Source organism: Gasterosteus aculeatus, chromosome 2 (genome assembly GCF_964276395.1).
Source record: "Gasterosteus aculeatus chromosome 2, fGasAcu3.hap1.1, whole genome shotgun sequence".
Taxonomy (NCBI): Eukaryota; Metazoa; Chordata; class Actinopteri; order Perciformes; family Gasterosteidae; genus Gasterosteus; species Gasterosteus aculeatus.
In genome coordinates, this window is record NC_135689.1 from 17,868,359 (window position 1) to 17,891,191 (window position 22,833).

Genomic DNA, 22,833 nt, shown 5'->3' on the forward strand with positions numbered 1-22,833 from the left:
AAAGTCTTGCCTCATCAATGTGCTTGTGCAAGAATCCAAATGACAACCCAGGGTCATTTAAATTGGTTGCGATTGGTTTTGGCGCAAAACCCTCTCTGTCCACCCTGGTAACATGATGATACAATAACATAATCCCTGCTGAATAGATGTCAAAAGCGTTCCCTGCTGTTTTGTTTTGCTTCTAAACTGTGCTTTGGCTGATCAAGACATCTGGACTTGGGTGCTGTGTCGCCATCATCTGACTTTTATATTGAATCAATCCAATTTGTATCACCCTCTCAAACTAAAATCCCTCCCTTACAACACTTAACAAATTGGCAGACTGAGCGTGTGGTGTGGAATGGCTCCTTTGCCGTTTCACTGCCATTAGCCAATTGTTGTTAAATAGCTTGTTAAATAAAATCTGCCAGGCAAAAGCAATGAATAAATCAACCTTTTTTTCCGCTGACGTATAGCGAAGAGTTGCAGTGGTGTCATCTTGTCTGTTGCCAAATGTGTGTACAAATACCTTACGGACAAACAATGTCGGACCCCATAAGTTTCTCTGTCCCTCTTCCAAATCTGATCAGGGACGACATTCCATCATTCTGCCGCTGGTTCTCAAGGTGCCGTTCAGCAAACAATGTGGCCTTGGTTGAGCCCTGGAAGTTGTTTTGGCGAGAGCCTGGTCTGATTTGGAGTGACAGCAAACATCCCACTTGGGGCGGAGGTGATCTCATTTCAACAAATCTGACCCAGTTTCTATAGGGGACCAAATCCATGAAAACCCAGAGGTCCGACCAGGACGCAGAGTTGCAGTCTTACACACTTGTCTGCGCTTCCATCAGAGCAGCCACCCACCCATACCATAATAAACCCTATAGAGACTCTCTTGTCAGACCAAACTTGAACGGTTTAGGACGTTCCAACAATGTAGAAGAATCTAGGTTAGTTTGGCGAGACAGTGTTGAAGCATATAATACAAGAGCATCACTCATCATTAAGAGAGAAGAAAACAACCCCAGTTCTCTTTTCAGCACTGTAGGCAGACAGACTGAGTCACAGCTTGTTGAGCCGCGTACTCTTATAGAACTCAATAATAATTACTGTATGATAAGATTCTAGCTATGTAAGATAGCCTCCTGCCTTCAACCAGTGCTGGTCTGTCCTCAGGTGGAGGAACCTTTGTTATTTCTATACTAGATTACTGCAACTTTTTATTATCAGGCTCCTTTTAGAAGTCTCTCAAGCCTTTGCAGTTTATTCAGAATGCTGCAGCTTGTGTATTAACTAAGAAAAGGGATCGTATTACTTCCATATTATACTTCTCTGCACTGGCTCCCTGTTAAATTAAGAATAGAATATAAGGTTCTTCTCCTCACCTTATCTTGAGAAGCTCATAATGCCATAATGCCATATTTTTGAGGGAGTTTTTTCGATGGCGATACGACGGTTTCAGGACGGAGGATGTTGCATGTAGTCTGTAAAGCCCTCTGGCCAACTTGTTATTTGGGGCTATACAAAATCAAAGGGATTGAATTTTATTCAAGTAATTATACATTTGGGGATCTAACATTTTGATGCGGGCGCTTTCAAAAACATATACTTTTTTATTTGATGGTCAAGAACATGAATGGCCTGCAGAGAGACCTGACCTCAAAACCATCTAAAGCCGTTGGGATGAAGTGAGAGGAAGGCCGTATTGCCCATCTGACCATGTCTGACCTCACTAACAATCCTGTGGCTGAATGGGAACAAATCCCTGCTGTCAGGTTACAACATATTATGTGTAAGCTATTTAATTTTCCTTTTTTTCTGATACATCAACCTTTATAAAGCGAGATAGATGAAGGGTGTTATTAATGGTTAATTAGTCCTTAATTAATGTCATTAATAAGTCCAGCATTTGGGTTGGAGGATATCTATCACTTTTAATAATTCATCCATCATGCTATCTATATCTGTCCATCCCTCCATCTCTCAGTCCTCCCACCTGTCCATCTATCCATCCTCAACTTTTCTCCCATACGTTTCACTGTCCTAACAACCCACTCAGCTGAAGCTCTTGGTTGCCATCTGCTGACACTTTGCCACTGTTACACCACACGGCCGATACACCGCTCACAGCGGGACATGTCCCTGCATTGATAGAGACCAAAGAGATGGTTTTCAGTGATGTACAAAGTTTTATTATTTAAGAAGATGTTGTTGCATGGTCATGTTGAATTGAAAGTTGTGGTGGTTTGTAAAACCATGTAGTTCCTTCCTTTGGCTTGTAGAAAACATGCCAGCAGATGTGTCTTTTTTCTTTTCTGGAAAAAGAAACAAAAATGGCTTGTGTAGCTTGTTTGAAACAGTCTTTAGTAAATCATATTTTCAGTTAAAATGAAAAAGAATGGAGGAATGTATAATTTGCTACGACGTGGGTTAGTATTAATATTATTATACTTTAATAACTGTTCATGCTTCAGATGTCCCAATCCCATGCTTTTAGCATCATTAGTGGCTAAAACAGTATCAGAACAACTGTTCTTAAGCAACAAAGGCTCTTATAATAACACTTAAAAATGCACCTGCAAAAGCTACTTTTATGAAATTGACAGAATGTTGATTCATTAACTTACAAAACAATATTGGTGTGAAAAATTAAGGCCAGGAGGAGGTTGGTTCTTAATTGCCTTTCCTTGCTTTTTATTGCGTTTGCCTCATTTAGTGCAGGACTGTCACTGCAGGAGTGTCTGAAAGACTGACGTATGCATCACAGGCACACATCTGAGTAAGGGTCTCATATTATTTGAATACTCCAACTGCATGTTGTGGGACAACAAAACAAAAAGATAGGAGTTAATGTTCAGCACCTGATTAAAGGGGTCGCTTTTTTCCATATGTGACATGGATATTTGTTTTTGGAAAAACATTGGATCAGCAAGCTTGGGCTGCATTTATTTTGATAGGAACTTAAATAAAGCTTTACCAAAAAGGGAACGTATGTTAGAACCCGGTCATGCACACATTTTCTTGTCTTGTTCACCTTTCTGTTTGTTTGTACAGATAAGAGACAATCATGGAATTTGCCGGCTGACTTTTTGTCTGGTTTTGTAGCTGGCTAAACACGGCCCTTAAACCAACAACACCTTAAACCATTAACATACCATGCAGCAGGTTCAGTGGTTTATCAAACGGGAAGTATCTTCAATGCATCGAAGGGAGTTCACCTGCAGTGCTTAGTGAACACCAGGCTGAATTAATGATGCTGAAAAGCAAGCATATTTCTTTTTTTTCTTTGCAAGAATCTACTTGATTATCATAGCTAAAGTATGGGCATTGAAACACCTCAAATCATCCATAGGTATATAAGATATATCAAGACACTATGCTAACCATGTGATGAGACCGAAAGTTTCCTGTGTCCTAACTCCCTTTATATTTTAGATGGTCATTGTAACCGAAAAAGTGCTAAATAGCACATGCTTATTATGAAGGAATGAATGTTTCATTTAGATCAGTTTACCGGATGGGTCATAAATCATACTCACCCATCTGGACTTTTTGTACCTTTCATCATCAATAAATAAATGAGAAAGAAGTGTCCCTAACCAGCTATTTTTGGATTAACCAAGATCTTGATTCAATGCAACTGTAATTAAGCATTGCAAGTGTTTGGATCACAAACAAAACAAAAAGGTTAAAAGGGACGCATCTTTAGTTTACATTTTGTTACCATCCTCAGTAATGAACTTCAATCATTACCATTCACTCAACCTAAAATAGACTGTAATGGCATCCACAGCAGCAACAGTCACTTGGCTCCTGATATGTCTTCTCGTGTCCTACTTCCTACCCGGCCACGCCGGGTCTCCACATGACACCTCTCCAGTGAAGGACAGCGGGGAGGGAGCGTAGAGGTCAGAGTCTGTGTCGGATTCGCCCTCTGCAATGAAGGGTCTGACCCTGGCGCAGAGTGCCTGTCCAGCTGCGGCTTCCGTCCCTGCTCCCCCTCCCGAGCCTGCGAAGAACGAAGGCCCAAAGAAGTCCTCCTTGGCCTGCGAGATGCTGAAACCGCTGAAGGAGCGCTCCAGCTCCTCGTGGTCAACGGACGGGATGGACAGGGACGTGTCGCTCTCCAAAGCAACGGCGTCCCGCTGCCGCCTCCTGTGGCGCCTCCTGCTCCGGGAGCCGCTCTCTCTGCCGTTGCCGCGGGAGGGTCGGTCGTGGACCGGAGCGGGCGGAGGCGGAAGGCGGAACAGGGTGGGCGAGTGATCGGCACTGCCGGCGACCGGCGAGGGGGTGTTGGCCACGCTGCTGTTCCAGGCGGGCTGGCTGAGGGGGTGCTGCAGCTGGTGCTGCCACGACGTAGAGGGGCGGCTGTGGCTGCCAGAGGGGGTTCCCACCAAGCTGGGCACGCAGCGGCCCAGCAGGGGATCTTTCTTTTCCAAAGACCCATCGGAGCACGGAATTGCCGGTACAGAGCACGTCTGCAACTCCTTCTCCTCCTTCACCTCCTCCTCGCCCTCCCTCTCCAGCTTGCTCTCCTCCGGGCTGTGGTAAGGCGGGGCCGGGTACGGCTCCTTGGAGTGGAAAAAGGCCTCGGTTTCCGAACGAGGGATGCCCATGCGCTGCACATACACGTGAACCAGGAAATCCAGTTTCCTGTCCATGCAGATCACCTTCAGGGAGAGAGAAAAACACAAAGGTGTCCCCACAAGTAAAGCAAACCCGCACAATGTTACACACGTTGAGGAAACGCCCGTACCTGCTTTTCCACTTTACCCAGACGTCCCATCATGCTCTGGTCATCTGAAGAGTCTCCCTCGGATTTAGGCCCTTTACCAACTATCTGGTCCACTCTAGCATTTAGAGAAGAGCAATATCAGACATTATGAAGCAAACACTCTGTTCTGCCACATGGGTTTCATCTTAACAATTTTGTGATGCCAAAATGAAGTTACTACCGTTACATGAGAATTAGGCAAAGGAAGCGTTGATGGGGACGATAGTCATTGAGCCACGAGTGTGTTTTGAATGAATGGATGGCGGCCCATGATTCTTGACAAAGTGTGGATTTCAAGTTGGCAGTATGAAAGCATGCACGATGAGGTCAGGCGGTCTTTAATGAGACAAAGAGCAACGAGAAGGGTGACATTTTGTCTTGGGGCCAAATGCATCACTTGGCATGCTATTGTTGCGCTTCATGCTTCATTTCCATTGCCTCCTGGTGGGGGAGCTCTCCTCCTGTGTCTCCAGTGTGAGAGCAAGCATCTAGCACTGTCAAACCCCTGTTGAGTGGGGCCACGCGACTCGGCCCATTGACCTTCCGTGAGAAAAGTTGCAAGGTGTCTTTTCTCTGACTTTTTATGATGATTTGATGCACTTGATTTAATGTGACATAAGCGCTAGAGTGGCTGCACAACATACATGTACATGTTGCACGTGAAACTGTTTATCCAACTCTTGTTTCCATTCTACTGTGTTTGAGAAACATTTTTCACTTCATACCAGCGTGTGTCAGTAAGTGAGGCAGGTTTAGTGGCTTGAACTCAAAAGGGGTTCTGTCGATACAAACAATAAGGTAGCACATAATTGCTGCGATATTTGGGCTGTGGTGTAAAGAGCATAATGCTGGTAAAATAGTCATTCTAGCAGTGCACTCTATTAACCTAACCTAGGGCCTTCAGTGGACTTCTTATGGCGAGGTGTTGATGGGGCCGGGGGCCCCACAATCATATCTATCCTGGCAAGGCACACAGAGACGATATGAGCGCAATGCAAAGTGAAGCAACGTTGGGAATCACATCAGGTATGGAGAACACGTGGCGATATATTCCACACACACAAGACATACGGTGAGTCTGACTTGCTTCGTTGGATGAGGAGCGCATGTATTTCACAGTTGGAATACATTCATTCTACAGGTTAGACCTTTAGAGGGATCAAAATGTGAGGAGCCGACTCGCGGGAGGTAAACAACATGATCAGACTGGATCTAAAATGATTTTGTGACAAAACAGAAGGAGTGAATTGTGTTTCGATAGCATGTTACAGACGAAGAAATGTTACATACACAACACTGGGATCTGAATACAACACATGTCGGTGGACAAAATGGAACAAGCGAATCAATGACTTGTGTGTCACGACATGTTTGTATCCACCAACATTGATTTACTGAATCCCACATGTGCTCTTATACTGAGCTCAGACAGATTATTGAATCAAATAAATGACCTGAAAAGGCGCTCTCGGTATCCAACCAGGCATTTAGGCTGAAAGTGAAAGTTTCTCACTCTGAGACGACCTGGAAATGAGTGATGAGATTTAAACTGCAATGTGCTGTACACAAAATTTTCACTTGCCTGGACTGCAGGTTCTTGATGCGGGACAGCATGTCCAGGTGACCTGCAGAGTACTGCTCGATAACATCCATCACATCGTAGGGCCGCAAGCTCTCCTTGAACCTCCGCTTCGACACCAGGAACTTCATGACGCTGAGAGAAGACACATCCTTTATGGCGTGAGCCGGCCTTTTGGCACAGCGGACATTTAAAGTTGTCATTGAAGGACAGGTGCAATAAACACATTAGTGACGAAGTTAATCACAATGACCCACGACCAGCATGTGTAGCAGAAGGGAGGTAATCAAAGGTCGGACGTCCACGTCAGGTGCAGACCATCGGACGGGTCCCCTCGTACTGCAATTGCGTCGTACCTGGGGCTTTGTCGGTAAGTTGCGTGTAACTCAGGTTTATTGTAACATGAGGTTACATTAACAACCGCGATTTGCTACTTAGCCGCCGGTAGCAGCTTTGTTGCCGTGAACCGATGTTCCGGTGTTAGCCTTTTTAAAGAGACGGACGTTTTTTGAGAGACATTTTAACGTGCCATCTGATGGGGATGCCCAGACTTACCTTGGCTTTCGGACTGGTGTAAGGTGGTCATCTGAGCCGTCCCAGTATTCCTCAGTTATTTTGATTTGGTTTATTTATGATTTTGTTTATTTCCCTTCTGAGAGCCAGAGTGTGTCTTTGGGTAACAGTGTTCTTTGTATTTGTAGGCGCTGTACTACACCTGTGGGGGAAAACGATGGGGTCGGGGGCTCTGCTACAAGGGTGGCAGTGACAGTGGGGGGTCTAGACGGAACAGACCTGGGCGGATGCTGGCTCTGGGGACATGGAATGTAACCTCTCTGGGGGGGAAGGACCCGGAGTTTGTGCGGGAGGTGGAGCGTTGGATCTGGTGGGGCTTACCGCTAAGCACAGCCTCGGCTCTGGAACCACACTCCTGGATAGGGGATGGACTCTGGATTCTACTTCGGAGTGGCCCATGGTGTGAGGCGCCAGGCGGGTGTGGGGATACTCATAAGTCCCCGGCTGAGTGCTGCTACATTGTAGTTTACCCCGGTGGACAAAAGGGTCGCCTCCCTATGCCTTCCGGTGGTGGCGGGGGAAACTCTGACTGTTGTCTGTGCATATGCACCAAACAGCAGCTCAGAGTATTCAGCCTTTTTGGAGACCCTGAATGGAGTCCTGCATGGGGCTTCAGTAGGGGACTCCATTGTCCTACTGGGAGACTTCAATGCGCACGTGGGCGGCAATAGGGAAAACTGGAGAGGCGTGATTGGGAGGAATGGCCTCCCTGATCTGAACCCGAGCGGTTGTTTGTTATTGGACTCCTGTGCCAGTCACGGATTGTCTATAACAAACATCATGCTCGAACATAAGGATGTTCATAAGCGTATGTGGTACCAGAGCACCCTAGGCCAAAGATCAATGATCGATTTTGTAATCGTATCGTCTGATTTCAGGCCGCATGTTCTGGACACTTGGGTAAAGAGAGGGGCAGAGCTGTCAACTGATCACCATCTGGTGGTGAGCTGGGTCAGAGGATGGGTGAAGACTGGGGACAGACCCGGTAAAGCGTGTAGTGAGGGTGAACTGGGAACGTCTGGAGGAGGCCCCGGTCCAAAAGATATTCAACTCACACCTCCGGCGGAGCTTCTCACATTCCCGTGGAGGTAGGGGACATTGAACCAGAGTGGTGTATGTTCAAAACTTCCATTGCTGAAGCCGCGGTAGTGAGTTGTGGCCTCAAGGTCTCAGGGATTGATGAGATCCGTCCAGAGATGCTAAAAGCAATGGGTGTTGGGGGGCTGTCTTGGATGACACACCTCTTCAACATTGCGTGGAAGTCTGGGACAGTGCCAAAAGAGTATCACACTACTCAGCCTCCCTGGTAAAGTCTACGCCAAGGTGCTGGAAAGGAGGCTTCGGCCGATAGTCGAACCAAGGATTGAAGAGGAACAATGCTGTTTTCGTCCTGGTTGTGGAACGACGGACCAGCTCTTTCCAGGATCATGGAGGGGGCTTGGGAGTATGCTCATCCAGTCTACATGTGTTTTGTGGACTTTGAGAAGGCGTCCCCCGAGAGAAACTGTGGGAAGTGCTGCAGGAGTACGGGGTGAGGGGGTCCTTACTTGGGGCCATCCAATCCCTGTACGCCCAAAGCGAGAGCTGTGTTCGGGTGCTCGGCAGTAAGTCGAAGGCGTTTCCAGTGGGGGTTGGCCTTCGGCAGGGCTGCTCCTTGTCACCAATTTTTTTTTGGTCTTCATGGACAGGATATCGAGGCATAGTCGGGGGGAGGAGGGTCTACAGTTTGGGGGGGTTGCGGATCTCATTGCTACTTTTCGAACATGATGTGGTCCTGATGGCATCTTCTGTCTGTGACCTCCAACTCTCACTGAAGCGTTTTGCAGTCGAGTGTGAAGCGGTCGGGATGAGGATTATCACCTCTAAATCTGAGGCCATGGTTTTCAGCAGGAAACCGATGGATTGCCTACTCCAGGTAGGTCCTTACCCCAAGTGAAGGAGTTCAAGTACCTCGGGGGCCTTGTACACAAGTTAGTGGAAGATGGAGTGTGAGTTTGGCCGGAGAATCGGAGCAGCGTGGGCGGTATTGCACTCGCTTTACCGCACCGTTGTGACGAAAAGAGAACTAAGCCGGTCAATCTTCGTTCCTACCCTCACCTATGGTCATGAAGGATGGGTGATGACCAAAAGAACTAGGTCACGGGTACATGCGGCCGAAAGGGGTTTCCTCAGGAGAGTGGCTGGCGTCTCCCTTAGGGATAGGGTGAGAAGCTCAGACATTTGTGAGGAGCTCGGAGTAGAGCCGCTGCTCCTTTGCGTCGAAAGGAGCCAGTTGAGGTGGTTTGGGCATTTGGTGAGGATGCCCTCTGGGTGCCTCCCTAGGGAGGTGTTCCAGGCACGGCCAGCTGAGGTGGAGAGATTATATCTCTGCACTGGCCTGGGAACGCCTTGGGATCCCCCAGTCAGAGCTGGTAGATGTGGCCCAGGAAAGGGAAGTTTGGGGTCCCCTGCTGGAGCTGTTGCCCCCGCGACCCGATCCTGGATAAGCGGTTGAAGATGGATGGATGTCAAGGTCCAGGTGGTGGTGCAGGGATCCTCTGGTGTGGATACCCCCTTTTGGTGTGCTGTGTCTTTTGGGGCACCCTGAGCCTGTGAACCCTCACGTGTGAGTGCGTGTGTTGGTGTGTGGGTAATACACGTGCGAACGGTTGCCTCCTCTTTTTGTTTGAGATCCTCACCTGTACTGGGCCCCCCTCACCACCGGTAAGCCACAACCCTACACTTGTTTAAACCAATACATATGGCTCATTGTTTTAGTACTGTTGTACCATGAACAGTCTCTTGATGTCATCATTTTGGCCCTATTGTTGGTTAAAATAACATCAAAGTTATTTCTGAGATCTGAGCTACAAGGTCAAAGTTCAATGTCCTGTGTTGGTCATAACAAACCATTTTGGCGGTCTTTTACCCATTATTTTAATTTCTCGTCCTTTAGTTTACCTGACCTGGATTTTAGTTATTGAAGCTTTCGGATTGTCTCTTATTACCCTCTCAGACTTTTTAGCGATGTCACGCTTACAGTCTATTTTAGGTTGAGTGAATGGTAATGATTGAAGTTGATTACTGAGGATGGTAACAAAATGTAAACTAAAGACGCGTTCCGTTTAACCTGAGCTAACCAAGTACAAAGGTATTGATGTGGCCGATTGACAGCTGAAACAAAGAAAGCAAAGTCATCCTTCACAACAACACCGTCGCAGCTAATAAAGTCTGCACCATCAATGATTAGTCATGAACAAAAAACGTAATCGCCAAAGTAGACACTGCAGAAACATTCAAATTTGGTAATGAATCGAATCCTTACCAGATCGCTCTTATGGTCACCCTCAGGCCTGGTGGTAATTCTTGAGAGAGAAACTCACAGTGGCAGCTCTTGTCATCGCCAATTTCCTCTCCAGGGAGGCTCGCCTCTACAAAGCAAAGACAGGAGACCTCTTCAAGTATAATTCATCTCCTTCCCCACGCCCGGCGTCCACAGCAGAAGCAAAGCCGGGGCTTTAAGCTTTAAAGAGGTGCAAGATTCAATTTACCTAGTTGGTTTCGAGCCAGTTAGCCAGATAGTTTGTGTGATGGTGAGCAGGCTTTGTGCGACAACGGAGAACAAAAAATAACTTGATGCAGAGTTGAAGGATAGTGCTGATGGGATAAAGCTTTACTGAATCCTTTAAGGACAAGTACTCTCTTCCCACCACCAAGTAGTCTGGATTACTGTTGTAATCCATAGACGTAGAAACATATTGCATACAGGCAAGGGAGTCAAGGCCTAATCGCTGTCTAACAGAAATTGGAAGAGGTTCCGGGAAAGTGAGAAGTCTCTTCATGCAACATAAAGCGGCGCTTTTGGGCATTTTGTCACGGTTGACTTTTGTGATTATCTGGTTGCCGCCACTTGACTTGAACCCACCATCAACACGGCCTGGTTCTAATGTAGATAAATGCTGTAATCTGCTTGACTGAGAATCCTTCCATTACAGTAATACATGCTTGTTCTAATGTCATGCTGCAGTATTCAGTCATCGTTGAGTAGGAACAGTCATAAAAAAGGGTTCATGTCAAGTGAAAAAAATCCCAGCAGATTTCAACATGCAGGTTTCTCAGACTGATGTAGCAGACTTTTCTTTTGTACCCCCACCTCCCCACCCCCCCTAAAACCCAAGCAACACAGTATCCCAATGTCTTACTTATTAAACCTTCAATTGCTGCAAAGAGGGAGAGAGAGAGGAGAGACATGGGGAAAGAGCTGTTATGGGGTTTTGCAAGATGACAATGGCAGACAGATCGATTCCAAACATGAAACAAATGAAGGACACTGAATGATTTCTGGTTCATGTTTGAATAACCTGGTCTCTCTTCTCTTATATTTACACGTTGCAAACTGCATTTCTTTATTAAGTGTGTGTGGCGTATGTGGTAGAATGTACAGATAGGCATCACTGAGCGCCTCATAGTCTAAAGTGAAGACATGTCACGGTGACTTGTCTGACCTGGAGAACTCTTCAGTCCAAAGTCCTCGTCCTGCATTTCTATCAGCACTTTAACATGCCATGAAGCGGAAGAAGGAAAAAAGAAAACAATAGTAATTGGTTCAAATATTTTGACAAAAAGGCAAAGAAACGGCATCATAGAGAAGTCTGTCTGTTGGCAGCGACACGGAGGCCTGGATGACGACGTGGATGTGCAAGTCGAGTGCTAATGATGTCTGGATACCAACGTTTGGGTGTAAGCAACCTCCGCCTCTGTGGGACAATGCTGAAACGTTGGCTTTAGCCGGTCTTCCTCGTATGATTGAATGCATGCGGGAGAGACCACAGAATGTAACAACACTCTGCTGAATGAGAGAAGATATTCTTAATTGTAAATCAATTAAGTGCCATCAACTCCTCCTAGATAGAGATCTATACATCCCTTTCACGAGGAAAGCATAATCATTTTCCCCAGAAAATGCAAAGCTATTCCTTTAAACAGCTGCAAACTGTTTAAAGTGTTGTGTGAAGGTTTGAATGTCGGTTTTAGAGACTTTCCACCTGTTTTCCACCAGTAGATCACGTATTCTACTGCAAACGGTGCTACTCCTAAGAAGAGCGGTAGTTGCAGCAGTCCCTTTAACATTGAGTATGCTGCTCTGCGTGAAGCTCCCTCACCCTCAGAGTTTTGCCGCGAGGTGCTGCCTCTGGCCCTGAAGGAGTGCTTCGGCCCTCGGTTCTTGTCGGCGAAGCTCCAGCTCTTGTCGACTTTGCCGGGACTCGCCTCGGCCCCGTCCGGAGACTGGGATTTCCCCTTGGCCAGGGGAGCCTTGGAGGGACTCGGGAACACCTTGTCCTTCAGGCTGGCCTTCCGACTTGAAGAGGCAAATGTAATCACGTTAGTTGGATTTATTTTAACAGCATCTATCTTTACTATCTTTAACTAAATGCCTTCATCCTACTGCTATAATCTTGGGAATTTGACAAATTCATCACTGATGTGACGGTAAATCTTACCTCGGCAGAAACGCAAAAAGGGCAATGCCCTACAGCAGAAGGAGCCATGGCCACATACCAACATAGTGGAGCATTCGGCGGGTCACGCAAGCAGCAGGGAGCTACGAGCAAGCATGCACGGGAAGCAGAGTGACAGCGCACGCCTCAAAAAAGGGAGAGAATGTATGCAAAAAGTGAACACAAATCGTGCAAAACAATTCACCATCGTACTGCGCGCTCGGCCTGATGCACGGGAACCGGTCAAAGGAAACGCACTGGGCAATATGCACATTGCCTCCTGAACAGAAGAGCTGATTAGGCACAAACAAAACGGCAGCAAGCAAATCAACAGCATAAAGTCGTTACTAAACAGAAACCATAAATCAACGGAATCAATCGACGGAGCCGTAAGCATGGACGGACATCTATGTTCTTTCAGAGATAACCATTAAAGCGGTGCGTCCACTGGCTCTCTCATGTACGTATTACTGACAGAAACGCACTTTATGAAGTCATTTCACAATGTATTTTCTGTTCTAAGCGACATTATGTTAGGAACCCTCCTCATACTGCAAATCCTCAATCTTTCCTTGTGATTAATTAAAGAGCGAGAGGAACAGAGGTGGGAGAGGAAGGACACACACACAGACTTGCAGTGCAAACTATACCTAAAGGTTCTCGGACAGCACCCGCAAAGTCTGTCTTTGTGTGCATTTTCATTACTGGAGTGGCGGGCAGTAGAGGAGACACAAAAAGAAAGTAGCAGTGGATACAGTCACACGAACAGCAGTGTGTGCCATACTGTGATGCATCGAACGCTTTAATTCATTTGCAACCAGTCACATATCATAAATGATGTGCATTGATTTTTACTGCACACTTGTATATGTTTTCTTTTTAATTGTAGTTAAAAACAAATATGCAAATGAATCCAAAGTCATGATAAAGTGTGACCACATTGTCAATAATTACACTTGTTTCTTTGTCTCGAAAACAATGTGCTCAAAATCAAGCATTGGACGTCAAAGAACAGCTCGGGTGAAAAAGCCGACTTGAGTGAGCGGGAGTGAGGCCAGCTGATCTTTGAGCACCATGTGAGCCAACGCAGCATGACCGTTCTTGAAGGAGGTGCTTAACACACACACACACACACACACACACCCTCACTCACTCACACACAGATACAGTGTGCACACACTCCCCCAAGAAGAGTGCCTCAGCAACAGCTAAGAGCCGATTTGAAGAGAAGCCAACGGGGCAGGTGGAGAGAGACACGAGGCGGTCCGATCACAGACCTGGGAGAGGTTTCCGTTTGAGACTCCTTCCTGTGAGGAGAGAGGACACCAGCTGTGACACGGTGCAAGTCGCTCATGTGTTGCACCGTGTGTTGTAATCCACACGGGGTTAGGGTCTGTCAAGATGCTCAATGCTACGTCATCCCGCCAGTTGTTGAAAGCAAACGTGCTGCAAATTCAAATGATACATAGAGTAGGAGGAGCCAAAACATTGATATCATCCAAAAATGGATATGTAAATGATTACTTATTTGAATACCTTTAGGGGCCATTGAGGGCATCAGAAACAAGGTGTTGATTAGCTTTTAGATATTTTGTTCTTCACAAAATTGAATTGGGTCTTCAATTTAGTAAATGATCCACTATGTTCACCATTATCACTATAACTTATTGTAAGTAAAAAAAAAAAGATATATAGGCCTGTATACAAATAGGATTCATGTTGATTTTTATTTACTTGGGAGCAGGAAAAATAAGTAGTTCATGAGCCTTGAAATATTTTTTAATCTGGAGAAACTTTCTACATGCGAGACTCTCGTTGATGACTATTCTATTAATGTCTATTCTTAATTAATGCATCTTGCGTCACCAACAATGCTGAGTAATCCCACTACCGGCATCCCAAATGCATCATCATAAGATCACCATCCTCATCATCAGGTTGGACTCATCTTTGTACCTGAATGTCTTGCCCTTTAGATTCCTCAGCAGGTCCAGCTGATTCAGAGGTGGAATAAGCCTGGGATAAAAGCAAAAGAGCATTTATGTCAAGTCACTTTCACTGAGTCAGAGTTGGAGGGTTAAAACCGGGCCGTCGAAAGCGAATCACAGTTCATTTGGCAGTCATCTATTCTGCTGGTCATTACCTTCTAAACCCAAATTCTTACTGCAATGAAATGCAGCCATTTTCCTCTGCTAGCACTGCAGTTTATTTGCTGATTTAAAAAGTCGGACTGATGATTTGTTGATTTTTTACAAAGTAGCCGGTGCCAACTTGTCTTCTGAAGAGCATTGTCCCTGCAATACATCAGCCTCCCGCCCCGCAAAATGACCCCAATGAAAGCAGGGAGTGAAAAGCCGCAGCGTCTGATCCCACATGGGAGTTTGTAATGCAATAAGAGGAGGACACCGGGTAGCTTTTATCACTCAGCGTCCCAGTTTTCGAGAGATGGCAGAATATGATATGAGACAACACGTATTCAAACAGGTAAATGAGTTTGACCACATACCTGTACATCGGGACAGCTACAGTCTGCTCGTAGAAATCCCAAGTGTACAGTAGATCTGTGCGGGACAGGTTGGTAGCATAGAACCTCCACGTGGCCTGGATGTAGAAGTAAAAACATGCTTTTTTCCCTTTTTGTCAGCACAAAACTGATGTTTGGGTGTTGTCATGAAGAACAGGAGAATCAGTTTACCTGGATGAGGCCCGCTGCAGGATTACGCCTCTTCTCAAAATGTTTCTGCCTGTGTTGCTCTTGGACTTTGAGGGCAAAGCCAGAACCCAGGATGCCCTGTGCACATTCGGTGCGACACATGAAGGGGTCAGTTAGCTTTATTGACGACTGCCGGCCCGGGAGTTGGAGTTGCAATTGCTTTGTCATCTCATAGCAAGCGTCCCCTTCCAGAGCAGAGAGCAGTGAGCAAATCCAACAAAAATATCTACGCAATATCAGAGTTATTCAGTCTGCACAGCCTTGGGGAGATAGAAATGGGAGAGCAAATGTTGGCAAAAGTGTCAAAAAGTAATTAACAGAGCGCTGCTACAGCAATCCAATTGGTTTTTTATGCGTGAAGTATTGAACAGGTCTACGGTGATCACTCAAAGCCTACAGCCTACAGAAAGCTTTTAGCTCATTTCTACAGCACCACAGTAGAAATGAAATGCAACACTGCGGTTCACATAGTGCTTGCTTTTCTTTTTTTCTGATTGACTATTGAATCATAAAACGACATTGAAGTTATGAGGTGGCTTTGATGCACGTTATCATATTAGGTGGTCCTTGCTACAGGTTCACTGAGACTTCTATGAGCCTTGATTGTTGATGCATATTTAAAGGCCACTGGTCAGAAAAGATGTAGCAGACCCTTCACAGGCTGAACCAATGTCCCAAACAACATCTATTATGTACATACACACACACACACACACACATATACATAACTACACAACACATATTCATTCTGCAGGGTTTTCCATGCAGAAAGGTAATGGATTTAACGTTTTTGATGCAGTGCAGTAAGACCACATCAGTAAGCGCTTTCGACCGTAATTGGAAAAGATGAATGAACAAAAAAAGGCATGATCAGCATTTTAATCTTACAAGACCGCGCTCAAGGTACCGCTGAAAATCCCTCCCACTTACAGCGGGGAGAGCAAAGAACGCCACTCCGATCATGCTGAATGTGGCTGCCAGCAAGCGTCCATTCCAGGTCTTGGGAACCTTATCTCCATAACCGATGGTGGTGAGAGTGATCTAATGGAAATAAAGTTACCACTTTATCCTGTGGTCGAGGTTTGCAGATGTTTTTAAATAGATTCCGGGCAAGTCTTACCAGTCCCCACCAAAGAGCATCAGCGTAGGTCTCAAACTCGTCATTTGACTCCTTTTCCACCGAGTACACCAGGAATGAAGCCAGGATGAGGCACAGAAAGCCGATGTACCACGCGGTGATGAGCTCCTACAGGGGAAATCAATACAGCGAGCATCAGGGAATGCAAAATAATAAAGTTTCATCTACAATGCTTTGCAAAACGGTGACATAACCCTGTAAATTGGTTTTGAAAAGAAAAGGCCTTGAGGACATAATATTGGACATGATTGTGTGAGTCACATGCCTTCCTTGGCAAAGTTCTACTTCATGCACCTCTTTATTTCCCTCAACGCATGCTGCAAAGCTGACCTCTCCCCCTCTCGCCACATCTCTCTCACACACACACACACACACACACACACACACACACACACACACACACACACACACACACACACACACACACACACACACACACACACACACACACACACACACAGCTACTTAGTGCAACTTAAGTCTGTTTCAAAGCCCATTAGCTCAAACATGTCAGCATGACAGAGTAACTTAGAAGAGTTGCTGGAAAAAGTCTGCACGGCATTTTTCTTCTATTACTACTGTGGGGCTATTGGGGCTGGTGGGGACATGACCCCCTCCCTTTAAAGGTCATTTATTATCCTAAAAAGATGCTGGTGAAGTGAACAATAATGAAAGAGAAGAATGTAAACGATAGTACTTTCTGCAGTAAAGACAACATTATTCAACAAATCAGGTATTTTTGTCCTGCTACTCTTGTTATGTAAAGCACAATAATTGTTATGTAAACCACTATATTACAATTTAGATGTAATTTTTTAATGCTATTTTTTGCCTGCTAAAATGTTTGTGTATTTAGTTTGATTAATCAGCTACTGCATGACTTTAAACACCATGGCTGGCTACCAATAGCAGCTCTTTGATCCCCAAAACCGAGAGCAGACTGTCAGCTCCACCTGAACGTCCTGCGAGGAACAAAAGGTGAGTGACGTCACCTTGCTGTGGGCGTATACCACAGATCCCAGCAGCTTCCAGGTGCCTCCGCGGCGATCCATGCGCAGCATGCGCAGGATCTGCAGGAATCTCAGACTCCTGATGGCCGACGTGGCAAAAACGTTTCCCTGAGATCCAGCTGCCAGCACAGACACTGAGGCGATCAGCACCATGATGTCTGGAGAGGGGAAGCACACACAGTCACAGAGGTCCACATTCTCTGGGGAGCAGGCGAATGCACACGATTGACGGAATCAGCCGGAATTCACTTTACTGATTGCAAAAGTACTTTAAAGTGGGACATTTCAACCGAGCATCATTTTTCATCTCGTCTTTAGCATAACTCCAATGCATCGCTAAAAAACAGTGGTCCCATTCTTTAACGCTCCAGCTTAAGGAACGGAGGGAAAAAACACACTGTTATGTTCTTCAGAGGGAGCAAGGCGAGAGAAATGACTCAAGCGCGTCCTGTTCCGCTCACCTATGACACAGAAAGGCTTTCTGGCAAATTTGAGCCTCCCTCTCCATCCTCTGTACCGACAGCAGCAGCCGGCGGCCCATATCCTCACAATGTACTCAACCCCAAACACCACGATAGTCACAATTTCCTGTGGGACGAAGCCACAATAGTGGAGTTAACGGTGAGATGTGAAAGTATAAGTGCAGTGTGGCGTTTGCAGTAAATGAGTTTTACCTACCAGGATGTACAAGGCACTCTCTGAGCTATTTTTGAACTCTCGGATGGTGGCAAAGACTGAAAGTATGAGACAGGAGAAGACCAGGAGGAAGCTGGAAGAGACAGGAGAATAGAAACGGTTTTATTAATTAGTCCCCGCTCCATTTGTTTGATCCTGTTTTAGATTCAGGACGTTCAACAGTGAAGAACACTGGAGAAGCTTATGGATACAACAGCTGTAAGATTCTCAAGATAAGTCCGTTAAGCCACATAATCACGTGCAGAAACAGCTGCAGCTGCAGTTAGCATTAGTAATATAATGAAATAAGTACACGTTCATTTTGAACGCATTGAACGAATCGAACGTGGTTTTCATTGAGTGCAGGAAATCCAATCACCTGAGTGAAGAACTTAGAGGAACATCAGCTGAGCACCACTTCGTATCATTAACAGGATGAGTGCATAGCCGCGTCAGTCAGAAGCTCCTTACTGGAGCGATGCGAACGTATCGACCTCCTCACAGTCCGACCAAGTCGTAAATGATGTTCAGCATTTCCAACGTAGGGTGGAAGTCAATGTCAGAGATTTAGACTTGGACAATAGACCAAACACCTCACAAAAAACAGGTAGAAATATGGTAAAGGATCCAAAATTTGTGATTCTTTCTATAGATAGAAAAGTGATAACTGATGGTTTAAAGACTAATGCGATATGGAAACAAAATGAAATCTACAGCGAGGTCTCCAGAAGATGGGCTGAGAGCATCGGGCGCTTCGCTCTATTGGATGAAACATTCCATATGATGCGTGGAGGGAGAGGCCTCAGGGACTTTCTTCTGGAAAGGATTACAGGAGAAGAGCTAATGGAAAGTGCCGGTGTGGTGAAACCCAATACTGGGACAATGCAGGATGTTAAAAGATGTATTTAACATTAACCATAGTACAGATATCCTCATCAAGTTGTTTTCCTGAGCACAAGATGAGGAGCTAATAGACTACAGTGATGATGCGAGAGCCGCCCATCCGCCATCAGTGGAGATAATCGGCCTCATTTAAAGCCAAAGATTGTAATCTTCTTCTACATTTTGTTGCTAAATTTCCTGAAATTCTCTGTACAGTGTTATAATCAATGAATCCAAACGAATAAACAAAATAAAATGGTTGCTTGTGTTCACAATGATAATTTGTGGGGTAGTTGCTTTGTAGAGAGGCAACTTAATGGAGCTTAAGCAGTAGTTCAGGAAGGACGACTCCCTTTATGCCTCAGCTGCTCTTCCAGCATTACGCTCACCTGAGATTGGTTATATACACACCTGGACGCAGCCAACCAACCAGAGGGTTGCTAAACCCATCATTTTGTTCCGGTCAAGCCTTTTTAAGGGGTTTTGTGCAGTATTTCAAATGTTGTATGGTGTAATAGATGTTTGTCAAGTGCGGCAAACTACTGAGATTGAGGCACAAAAGATTGACCTTCATCTCGAGTTTGCTTATAGTCTCCACAAACTCCTGAAAAGAACACAGTCAATGTAGCTGCTAAATGCTCCGCTAACCTCACTTAGTCCCTGGCTTTTACTGTCGGCTGACCAGTTAGTATACAGCTCCCTGCCCCCCCACAGAACATCAGAAAAACAATGATGACGACTCTTCAGTCCTACGGACACCTTTCCCTTACGCTTCTTCATTTCATCTATTATTAATATAAGACCTATTGATTTGTGCAGCTCTAAAAGTGTATAAGAGGCGGGGCCGTCATTGGAACCAGCGAACACCGCCCTGACAAACGCCTCTGAATTATCCAAGGAGGAGTATTCTCTCTATGCCATCTTCTAATGTGCTGCGTACGTTCAGCAGACACGTTTTGCTCCGACAATGAAGACACATTTCTTTCTTGTCTTTACGTTAACTACAGTTTACAAGTCCACGGAGAAGCTCATTCTTCATCAGTGAGACAACGAACTGCCAAGTGAGCTTATTCAGCCGTTCTCTATATTTTATAGGTTCAGTCTTCATTCTACACTGTGTGTGTGTTTTTTAGTCAGAGCTTACTTGGTAAAAGGGAGCTTCTCAAAGCTTTTGTGACGTTCCGCCTTAAGTCTGTAGCTTGTCTGATCCGTTTTAAATTCAACTTCAAACTGTTGAAAATGGGATGGTTCTAAATACCATCCGCCTGTTTATAGACTCCGTTCCACTGCTTCTGCTGAGACTGAAGGTGCAAATGACGTGAGTGTCTTCACATCTCCTCATTAACGCCCCTTTGACTCGTCACATCGAAGTTGTTATTTCACCATCTGGAGACCAAGAACACAAATCCGCCAGTCTGCCGTGATCGATGTCACAGTCTGCTGCACAACATCAGCTATCCTCCATGTTTTTGAATCCATCTAATTGAATTGAAGTATTCCAAAAGTAAAGCAGATGTATTTCATCCCATTAAAAACATGTCATCACATGTGTTGGACAAAGAAGCTGGATGGTTCCCGACCAGACCTCGCCGAGCTCGTCAGTACCTCCTGATGAGGACACTTGAAAGGGAGGTCATGTGTGAATAAATGGAGCGTCTAACATGATGTTTACAAATACATTAGACAACATGGTCCGCAGGCACCGATATCCTCGCAGTCTCAAAATAAAATCCAGTAGGAGTGCGATTGATCGTGAGATGAAACCTGACCTTCAAAAAGTGTCCTCGAGACCAAGATCGATCACGTGTCTCACAACACGGCTATTCAGCTCTATTTTTTCGCAATATCATCTAGATGGTCACGTCAGTCCTTAATAAAAAGCTACCGAAGAGAGAAAATCACATTGACTGTGGTTGACAAACGGCGACAGCCAGCAATGCAAACCAACCAACACAAACACACACACACACACACACACAAACACACACACACGTCCACTTGTTGCCAGAGTCCAGACGCCTTCACTGAGAACGTGATCAATCAAGAGGAGGGGGCTGTTGTTGGAAGCAGAAAAACCTGCATTTCCTCCTGAGCTGCAGATGAAGAATCATCGATTTGCCCCCCTCAGCACAACGTGGGCTACCCAGACACACATCACGCTAAATTTAGACTGCGGAACGAGAGGAGGGGGGGGGGCAAGAGGAGGGATCCTTCCCCCCCCCACTAAAGACTCACTCTATTGATAATTTGTAAACCTGCTGAAAGCACTTGGTGCAGCGTAAATAGACTTTTAAAAGTGCACATTTACCAGATATGGAGCAACAGTAACACTGTGTCCTTCTGAGGATTGAAGGTCAAGTCATACTCGTTTCGCTCTGGGTTTGGTCCCCTCCAACCACAGGGGGAAGCACGCGGCGCTGTAGCTGCTACAGGATTGTCTGGGAAGGTAAAGAGCCTTTCTGTTGAAAACTAGCTGCATGCGGAATAGCAGCATTTACCAACCTCAATGCTTCATACACCCTTCAAGCAGCGTAAGAAAGCTAATCGACAGCTGGCTAATTCCACCCTGCTTTAGCGCTACACTCAATAATGGCGAGCGGCGACAATATTTCACAACCCCACTGATGTCTACTGTGCCCATAGCAACGAGCAACAACATTGCCACTTCAATTGGATTTGGTTAGGATTCATTAAACTGTTTAATGAATCCTAACCGATTTCGGAGGCTCAACCCTCAATGGGAGAACAATCGATTGCTTCCCACAACCCAACTACAGGACTCTGCATTCAAGCGCTGTCTTCTACTTCCAGCTTCCAGCGGACACCTCTTCTCTGAAAAAGAGCCCACTCGATCGCATGTCGGCGGCTCGCCAGCATCCCTCTGCTAACTGTCCTCGCCCTTCTTTTCCTTTGCCAGTTTGTCTTCAGCTGGCCAGCTCAGCAGAGTAGTCTACAACTGGAACGTGGCCTCATTCTGTCTCTCTGAATCATTTTAAGAAAGGTTGACAGAACATTGAAATTGTTTTCACTGATTGATTTGTTTTTCTCTCTGCGGTCTTTTACGGTCCATTGTTCCACTTTGCTGCAGAACTGACATCTGTCATCTCGCAGCTGCAGAGGCCGGTCAATTTCCGCCTGTGCTTCCTGTAAGAGGAAAAACGTTAATGAGGCTCCTATTGAAGATAAACAGAGCCCCAATTGCTGCATCAGTTTCCTTGCTTAATTGGAGGCTGAGAAGAACCCAACAAATTAAAAGGCTTTTTTTGCGAGCTGTCAAATTATCCCTCCTCACAGAATTAGGTCGAACAGAGTCTGGGGACGTGATGCAATTATTCCGACAGCGGGCTGTTAGATGGACCCTTTGCTATAAAGGTTTTGTTAGAGCTTTTCGCTTTACTTTGTAAGAATTCTAAATGTTCCAACCAGTGGAATCTGTGGACGAGTGTGGGGTGTTTTTTGCCGCAGAGATAAACCAGAGAATGAATGAGGAGGGGAAGGATACAACTGAAGTTAGCACATGATCATAAACCCGCTGGCTGAGGGTAAAAAAATAAAAGCCAGGAGATTAAATGAAGTGTGGTGGCTATGAATTATGTATTGAACCGACCAATGGAGTAGGTGCACTTCTTGCGAGCTGGATGTCACAGAGTGAACTCTGTACGGAAGCATTACGCCAATTCTGAGATTCTGACTAGCAAAATGCTACCGACCCGGTGTTCTAAGCAGGTTGTTTAGTGTAGTTTGGATTCAAACGATGTACGACGCGTCGGTTATAAAGTCAGACCTCCAAGACTGACTGGTTATTGGTTATTGAAGATCAAAACACTGATGGTAAAGGAGTTTTAGCTGCCTGTTTCTTATTCAGTGAATATTGCAAACGTTACCCGTGTGTGTGGGGTTTCCCTTCCCCTGCGGAGTGGATATGCTGCACACAGTGAATTTAATGGCGTGGTCTCCCAGCCTCTCGTTAACATGCACGCACTGATGGATCCACGCAGGAGCAAATACCAGTAGAAGGGAGCAGACGTCAGGAGGC

At 45.7% G+C, this 22,833-nt stretch overlaps 1 protein-coding gene across 1 annotated transcript in view; it reads right to left on the reverse strand.

Moving 5' to 3' along the window:
• Positions 1-2,145: 2,145 nt before the first annotated feature.
• The window catches only part of LOC120829627 (potassium voltage-gated channel subfamily KQT member 2), a 21,471-nt gene continuing 783 nt past the window's right edge, over positions 2,146-22,833 (reverse strand). Inside the window, exons 2-17 of the mRNA XM_078086269.1 lie at positions 17,919-18,009; positions 17,702-17,828; positions 17,223-17,398; positions 16,213-16,338; positions 16,023-16,133; positions 15,075-15,170; positions 14,886-14,980; positions 14,336-14,395; positions 13,657-13,686; positions 12,044-12,240; positions 11,387-11,434; positions 11,084-11,101; positions 10,207-10,312; positions 6,333-6,464; positions 4,733-4,826; positions 2,146-4,646 (exon numbers count right to left, since the gene is read on the reverse strand). Of these exons, the coding sequence (XP_077942395.1) occupies positions 3,810-4,646; positions 4,733-4,826; positions 6,333-6,464; positions 10,207-10,312; positions 11,084-11,101; positions 11,387-11,434; positions 12,044-12,240; positions 13,657-13,686; positions 14,336-14,395; positions 14,886-14,980; positions 15,075-15,170; positions 16,023-16,133; positions 16,213-16,338; positions 17,223-17,398; positions 17,702-17,828; positions 17,919-18,009 (2,344 nt within the window). The 3' untranslated portion in view covers positions 2,146-3,809. The remainder of the gene's footprint in view (positions 4,647-4,732; positions 4,827-6,332; positions 6,465-10,206; positions 10,313-11,083; positions 11,102-11,386; positions 11,435-12,043; positions 12,241-13,656; positions 13,687-14,335; positions 14,396-14,885; positions 14,981-15,074; positions 15,171-16,022; positions 16,134-16,212; positions 16,339-17,222; positions 17,399-17,701; positions 17,829-17,918; positions 18,010-22,833) is intronic.